An 8,714-nucleotide genomic window follows, 5' to 3' on the forward strand; every position below is an offset into this window, starting at 1 on the left:
GGGGTGGGTGTTTATTAAGTGAACTTGTATCAGAATTAAAGTGCTAGGTAATCCTAAAAATCATCAGGAACATTAAAAACTGCAGTTATTTACAGGCTTGAAAGATTGACAGTATTCCTTTAAACTAATTTCTTGTAGTTTGGATGTCTGACAACTCTTCCTACAGACTTAAACTGAAATGACTGAAATTCTATATGTAATAAAGATGACTAAGTACACTATTATATCGGCATCAGTTTACTGTGTAGAATACAATGCACTAACAAGAATACATCTGTATTACAATACTGTAAAGTTCACGCTGTGGAGAAGCAAGCACATATGAGGTATTTCATGATCATGTATAGTGGTCCATGGAAAGACAATCAGCAATATGTATTTTACAACATAAATGTAAATATACATGCAGAGAAGCAATTGTATTCAGCTGTTTTTTAAACATTAAGTCTCACTCCAAATTATACTGGACATCTGTAACAAAGTCCTAAAATAGAATCAGCTTTTTTGAATTCTCATCTTACTATACAAGAAAACACTGCTTGTCATCTTGTAAACGTCCGCATTGCTTCAGTAGCCATACACACTGAACAAAGGAAAACAACTAGGCTTTTGCATCAAATTCAGACAGAAAAATTTAAAATTCATATTTTTTTAATCCTTCCTAAATGTAGAAATATGACATACATCTTTGTTGATTTTTAAAATGTAATTTTGCAGACAAAGGAAAAGGCAATTTTTTTTCATAAAATAGAGCAACCTGAACATAAATTTTCAATCCAGGACTTTCAGACTCTCAGCAGACAATATGAACGCAAATGGTATCAGAAAGAAAAGGCTGCTTTGCCAATGCCTTGAAATAACTATTAGTTACAAGAGAAGATAGGGGTAGGAAGCAAGGTTTCTGCAATTTGCTACTGACTTTCTAGGTGAGCAGGTTCTAATACTTAAAAAAAATAATTTTTAAAAAAAGCTAGAAAAAACCCTCATACTTATTTTTCCCCAGGGAGCTGTGGCTGCAGATGAGACTTGACTCAGCCACATTAGACACTGTTTCATTTCCAGCCCTCTTCTCATTCAAATTTTTGGTCACCTCCTTCAAATAAAATCCAGAAGGACAACACTTGTCTGCCCTTAATGCATCGGCGGGATGACTGGCTCCATAGCACAGTGTGAGAGGATAAAATTGTTACATGCTTGTAACTTGGGGAAGAAGCCGGGGCTATTGATGGCTCCACGTCCGCTCTCTTCCTTCCAGTACTGAATAAACGGATTGTCACCTCACATGAATCTCAAACTGAACGGGATAAGAAAGGCTACTAAAGGCAGAGAGAGACCTTTTGCAGGGATTTCAGCAGCTAGCTTTAAAAAGCCTGGCTGAGGATGCACTAGCAGCAATGTTCATAAGCCTGTTAACTAATTCAAATCTGGACAGATTCTCAAGTAAAAAACCACACACTATCATTTCTGTTCAGGGCTATTCACAGGTGCTTCAGCGTTTTATTTACAGGCCTACCTGCATCTCTCCAAATATTCCCCAGTAAGCTTTGATATTTTGTCTTTAGTGAAGTAAATACATAATAACCAGCTCAGCAACATTCAGACTGGGCATAACCAATTCTTCACCGATGCACTACAGCAGCCACAAAGTTTATTTGCAATAAGATATTGCAAGAAAAGTCTACCCTTTTTTAAATTCACTCCATAGGTGACTATTCTATTTTAAAATTAAAAAAAAAAAAAGTCAGCCTAAAGCAGAAGGAAAGCCATGTAGGTTCTCAGGAGAAAGGGTCCACACTCACTCAGCCCAGTCACTCAAAACAAGGGCTTTTCACTGAAAATGTTAAGTAGCCTTAAGTATAGATACACACAAAAGAAAATCCACTTCCAGAAGTTGAAATCCAATTTCCATTATTAAGTAAGGAGGTGTTGCACTAATCTAGTTAAAGACAGTTTCTGACACAGAAGTACAAGCAAAAATTTTCTATCAAAACCAAGGTTTTCCAGATTCAAGTAAGAACAGCTCAGCCTAAACTTATCAGGATTTTTCTTCTTCCCTGAAAAAGAACAGATCAATTTTACCAAACTACAAATGGTGGCAAAAAGGATGCCATTTTATCAGTCTGATAAAACACAATCATTTTATTTCCATACATTACGAAGTTTCTATTTTCCTCATCCTAGAAATCAGCAACACTTGTTCCAAAAGTAACATGCCTAAGTACGATATTCAACATTAGATTTTATTTCAAATGGTCTTTCAAACATTAGGGTAAGTTATCAAAATATTATGAAGCATTTCAAATTCCTATCATAATTTGAAGAGCACATTATCACTCTTAGCCATAATATTTTAGTAACTGTAGGTTACTCAGGACTCTGGGCTCATTCCACTGAAAAGCTGGTGAGCACTGACCTCAAGGTAAGGAACTGGGTTCCTAAAAGAAACGTAGCATATTTGAAGAAAGAGAATTTCAGCACAGTAATCACTTGCCTATGATACTGGAACCATATTGAAATTTGAACCCTCTAAGTCTTTTAAAGAAATGAATTGAGCAATGTGATACAGAAGGACCTTTTAAAATAAATACATTTCCTAATAAAATATTGGAAGAATTGACCAAAGTAATATTTGAGGAAAGGAAGGATTTTGAAGCTAAAGGAAAATACTTTTAATTTCTTTTCAGCTCTAACACAAGAGATTTCTCAATTGTAACAGTGGAGACATTTAACAGTTTGACAAGACACATTCTTGTCAAATATATTTGGTGGATGCTCAGTATTTACTCACTTTGGCATGGACAAACGCAATTACAAATGCAACTTAAGTTTAAAAGATGCTACTCGGATCTTTGGATTACTTTGACTGTATTTGAGATCCAATGTCAGGCAAAATTTCTACATCTTGTTTGGTTTGGTACCATTCCAAGATACCCGACTCACTCAGGCACACTTTTCACCCTAGCTTGGCAAGCCTGTGTCCAACCCTTCAGCCTTTCAAATAATGGCCATTTACACATACTTTAATAGGAGTCTACAAAATCCAACTGCTTTATACCAAGTCAGTACACATCATCAGAATGGAACACAAGCAAGAAGCACCGCTACAAATCTTCAGCTAATGAAAACTTTCTGTTGCACCTTTGGTGCTCATCATGCCTTACTCCATTTAGTGACTTACAAGTACTAAACAGATACAGGGGGCCTATTTTTTAAATCAAAAATCAAAGATTTAGTCCTCCATTTTCATAGAAGAGATACTTAAGTAAAGTGTCTGTCGAACACTAAATACTTTATATATACCCTTTGCTTATTGTTCTCCATTTTCTCTAAATCACAGGACATGAAAGCAAGGAAGAAAGGTCAATCAAGCTGGGCAAGAGACATTGTACTGTCACCAAATTCCACATCTACATTAGTATTTTTATATCATAGTGAGATTGCTCAAGTATCAAAGCAAAGGCTAGAAGGTAATTTTAGTCATAACATTGCATCAGTATTACGATATCACACTGCAAACCCACAAGTAAATTGTTAGTGGACCATACACAGTAAGTTACGATACCTGAGGTTTAGTGCATTCCTGTGAGCCAAAATGAAATGAATGCCATATAGGAGGAAAGGAAAAGATGAACATTATCAGACATGCCATAGTACATTCCACCACTATGAAGATAATGTAAAAGTTATGTTAATGAGGGTCCACTGTCCCCTACGAGTTGACTCTATTGCAGAAAGCCATGCCACAACTGAGAGCACTGCATTTAATTTTTAATTCTTGAAAAGCACAGCCATGCATCTTCATTTAAGCTCTACATTTCGCTCTACATTTTCACAAAGATATAGAAAACTTTCTTCAGAAAACACTGTTTGAACTTTCTGAAGAAAAGCATTCAGAGACTACTGCAAATAAAGCATTAATAATTTATCATAAAAAAATAATCATTCTACATGGTAACTATGGATTTAGGGTAAAACAAACCGTAAGAAAATTACACATTTTGTGATGATTTTGAGGATGCTATCAAAGCAGCTTCATTACTTTGAATCTCGCGTACCTAACACCTAAACCAGAACACATCCACAAGGAAGAGCAAACTTGAAGACAAATGCGTCGTATTAATCCTTTTTCAATTTGCCTTAACACATTATTTACTGCAATATCCGAACATCTGTATTTTTTAATGCTTCTTTATTTATCCAAAATTCAGAAGTAGAACCAAAGAGGAGACCCTGATAGATGCTGACCAAAGAACGGATGGGCAACAAGCCCACAAGAGCTGTGCTATAATATCACTTGAATTCCTGTGTTTCAAAAAAAAAACCAAAAACAAAAACCACGCAAAACAAAAACTCCAAACAAAACCAACCCTGCTTTCTTCAGTCAATTTTTCAAGAAATTAAAACAAAAAAATGAGGTCAAGGGACATAAAATAGGAAAGGAGAAAAGACAATGCAGCCTTTAACAAATACGGTTAAAGCAATAGAAGTGAATGGGAGAACAATGTATACAAGATCACCAAGTACTGTAAAAATAGGAGGGAATGGGCCAGCATGAAGAGTCTTGACTACATTCTAAAACTCGTTTGAGCTTATTTGACTCTATTTGCTTTGAAAAAAAATAAAGTCGGTCATACACATCCAATTACACTTTTTAAAGCAACATTTGACTGTGATTATTGCAAATTTTACAGTTTATTTGGCAATCTCTTTGAACTCAATATGAAATCTCACTTGCAATGAATTTCCCAACACATACACAAAATCATTATGAACTCACACAACAGAATGGCACACAATGGGCTTTTGCTCTTAGTACCAGAGTTAAGCTTACAAAAACTCATTAGGCATACCTAAAGTGAAATTTATACAACAGGCATGGATCTACAAATGCAAATGGCACTGTGTGTAATCTAAATATTGCCCTTCTAGAGTTAGATAAAAACCACACTAGAACTCTTTGCTAAGCACAACACACACATCTAAATAATATGAAGAAAAGTAATTCTTCCTGCAATTCCTACCAAATACAATACCACATTGTATTTTTTTCAAAAACAGACCAGTAAAATGTTTCATCTTCAAACCAAGTGAACTGGCTCAATCCGTAATAAATTTAGAGGCAATTAAAACTGCACTGAAAATTAAACCATTAAAAGCTGTTGTATAAACAAAAACAAATTGTTGGCATAAAAGGTAATTATTCAACTCATGAGGAAAAGCCTGTATAATTAACAGATGTAATCAAACATCTACACACGTACAGACACACATTGAATATACAGGGAACTTGCAAACAAGTCAAGGAATAAATATAAAGAAGGAAAAATGGAAAAAACCTACAACTGCATTGGATCAAAGACAGTATTTTAAAAACACTTAAAGCTCTAATCCTGCAAATTTATATGCATGTGGCTTACACTGTGCAAAGTTCAGCCCAATGAACTCAATGAGATTAAATATGCACAAAGTTATTTATGCCCATGCCTTTATGGGTCTAGCAGATTTGGGGGCTTAAATAAAAGAGAGCCAAAGACAAACAGCTTTTCCAGAATTTTGCTTACAGCTGAAATCAGTAGCAAACAAACGTATTAATCTAATAGAGCTTTTCTCGATTTAAAAGCCTTATAAAATATTTTGTAGAATAAGTCTTAATTATTAGTTTATTTTCATCTCAAGAGAAAGCCTGGAAACTTTCAATATGTAGATCACCAAAAAAAAAGAAATCAAGTAAAATGACCAAATGATCTCCCCGGCGATGGGCAGACTATGTAGCTCACTGAAACCCAAGTATAAAGGGCTCTTGAGGCAGATACCAATAAAGGTTAATTTGACATTTAAGTTCTGGATACCAAAAAGGAATGACAGATTTAATCCAAGAATTTGGCCTACTGAAGTGCAGCACAGACCTTTTCAGGCAACAACAGTTATCATATACGTGAATGAGTGCTTCACTAACTGACCTTTTAACACTGTACACTAAACTATTCATACAGGAACCTAATATCAAAAGGAAATAAGAACATAGTTTCTTTCACAATTTCAAATGATGACTGGAACATTAAGAAATTATACGTGACATTCAAAGTCATAAGAAAATGCGCTTTCAACTCTGAACTAAGATGCAAGTTGCACACATGTTCACGTACTGATGGAGTCAAATTCACAGCGTTTTAAGGGGAAAACTTCCCCACAGAAACACACTTCTTTAAAAATACCAGCAAGTTTAGCCATTTTGATTATTTTATTTTGAGTAGTTTTCCTGTTTATGTTGTTGTGAACCATAAATACAGACAGCTTACCGTATGGTAGCCTCTAGGTAGAGGTGGCTTGCCCACGGGATAAGGGTCAACAGTATCAATAATTGTTTGTCGTTCCCCTTTTTGGTTGATTTTCCTAAATCTTCTTCGAGATTGTCTATGAGAAGCCTGACGCTGAAAATACTCCTCATTTTCATCCATATAATCAACCTATAACAGATGCAAGAAGGTGTCATTTCCCACAAGACATAAAAATGTTTCTTATGGTTAGAAAACACAACAAATCTTATTTTAAAAAGCGTTTAGCTTTGAATTTCCTGCATTTTCAGCACTAAGAGTGAAGCCACTACTAAAAAAAAATAAATAAATCAAACGCCCACAGGAATGACAAAAAAGTAAACATTGGCAGGAACAGCATCACTGAGTATGAACACTTTTCAAAAATGAGAGAAGAAAAATAGTCACCCCCCATTCTGTCCTTCCCCCCACTTCTTATTCTGCCACAAATACAAACATTTCACCACTCTGTCCATTACAAAAAGAAAACTGGTATGAGAGTGCACTTGGTAGTTTTCCTACTGACCTCTATTTGTCAGTTGGGACCTTTCCTAACCAACCTATGGCAAAGGCTCTGCTCTTCAACAGGCAGCACTGTTTTACAATATTTACTTCAAATATTTTGGGAGCATAAAAGAAGGATTTCTAACAGACTGGATCTACATAAAAACAGATCACATCAAAACAGCAACAGGGAGAATAAAAAAATACCTATTAGGTATATCCTAATATAAAATTAGTCTTCTCAGTTTTAGAGTCTTCAAAGTCATCCTAAATTACTACACAACAGTATACTGCAATGAAAATATTTGAAGTAGGAATTCTGGTTTTCCTGAAAGAGAAGAACGATCTTTTTACAGTAATTTGGCTGAAAATCAACATCTCTTCTGTGTTCTTCATACTGACAGAAACTTTACTCGAGACTAACAGGGAAATGAGGAAAAAAAAGAAACCTTTCAGCATGGGCCATATATGGGGATTCAGTTAACTCATTCTTCTACTCAAATCCACCCCCCAGTGATAAACAGTATTTCTGAAGATGCAGAGAAGAGCTTATGAGGCACCTTGCAAGGTTTCTCCGTATTTTTCAACAAGGAAAAGAAATATTAGACAAAATACTCCCAGGAATTTGCAGCGTATGTGTCAGAAGTGTCACATACTAGTCAGTTCATGTCACCAAATACAACTTCGAGTGTACAAATACAAGGGAATGAGCAAAGCTCCTGGTTCACCAGGACAAGCTGGTAATGCTTACCCCCTCACCACTGAGCATCTATTTCACATCTGACACAGTCACACCCACACCCTACACCTCTCCTGCTTCTCCTCCCTGCAGAGTGACCCCATTCTGCCCTGAGACTGAAAGTTACTGTGCCCAACAAACTCTGGGGACGGGATTCTTTCTATTCAAGGTACAATTATTCCTTTGAAAGGCTGGATTAAGTTAAGTGTTCAACTTTGGCTCTCCCAAAACTCTAAAGGTTGGTTTTTTTGGACTAAGACGATGCATGTGGGAGTACCTACCCCTGACCCAACATTATCCATTAGTCCAGAAGATTTCTTCTGGGCTCTTCTTTAGTCACCTCCTTTCCCTATGCCTATCTTTATATCACTCTTCCTTATAACTTATCAAGGAATGCACGAGAGAGACAGACAGACACCCACACAGCTACCACTAGCTAAACTGTATACTTCTAGAGAAGAAATCTGGGACAATAAACTGTTTCCCGAACTTGTGGTCAGATACGACTTACACAAACCGGTCAGATGTCAGGGGGCCAATACAGGGGCAAATGGGGAGGCATAACGGGCTGCTGTTGAGGAGCTGCTCCTTTACAAAGTAAAACTACAGAGAGCTTTAATTAGGGATAGTGAAACAGCGATTAGCATTTCTCATGTATGTCTTCCGTGTCTCCTACTATATTGTATTAGCTTCATAAGATGATTTTCTTAATTAGAATTGGAAGAGGGAGATGTATCATCAAACATCCAACAGAAAAAGCTACCGTTACACAATCATCTTTATCTGTTTACAGTGAAATCACAAAGAGCTTAAAACCCACAAAAGCATGCCTGCATTTGCATGAACGTAAGTTTAAAAGCTACTTTTTTTACCAATCAACTTGAAACAAGTAACCTTGTTTAAAGCTTCTGCAAGTTTTACAGAAACCGTCACTTTGTAGGAGAAAAATGTTTAGTGTCACAACCTATATTTGAATGATCACCTATATATGGCTTAGATAATTGTCATGCCTGTATTATGAACTGATCGCTACCTCAGTGACAGAAAAAAAAAAAGACATTTAGCCCGTTGAGTGCACATTTGTTCAGATGAATCATAGAATCATAGAATAGTTTGGGTTGGAAGGGACCTCTAAAGGTCATCTAGTCCAACCCCCC

At 36.1% G+C, this 8,714-nt stretch overlaps 1 protein-coding gene across 1 annotated transcript in view; it reads right to left on the minus strand.

Moving 5' to 3' along the window:
• RAPGEF2 (Rap guanine nucleotide exchange factor (GEF) 2) overlaps positions 1-8,714 on the minus strand; it is a 134,053-nt gene that overhangs the window by 84,763 nt on the left and 40,576 nt on the right. Inside the window, exon 5 of the mRNA XM_009325162.1 lies at positions 6,300-6,467. Coding sequence (XP_009323437.1) covers positions 6,300-6,467 — 168 coding nt within the window. The remainder of the gene's footprint in view (positions 1-6,299; positions 6,468-8,714) is intronic.

The sequence above is a fragment of the Pygoscelis adeliae genome, unplaced genomic scaffold (assembly GCF_000699105.1).
Source record: "Pygoscelis adeliae isolate BGI_AS28 unplaced genomic scaffold, ASM69910v1 Scaffold170, whole genome shotgun sequence".
In the NCBI taxonomy this organism is placed as follows: Eukaryota; Metazoa; Chordata; class Aves; order Sphenisciformes; family Spheniscidae; genus Pygoscelis; species Pygoscelis adeliae.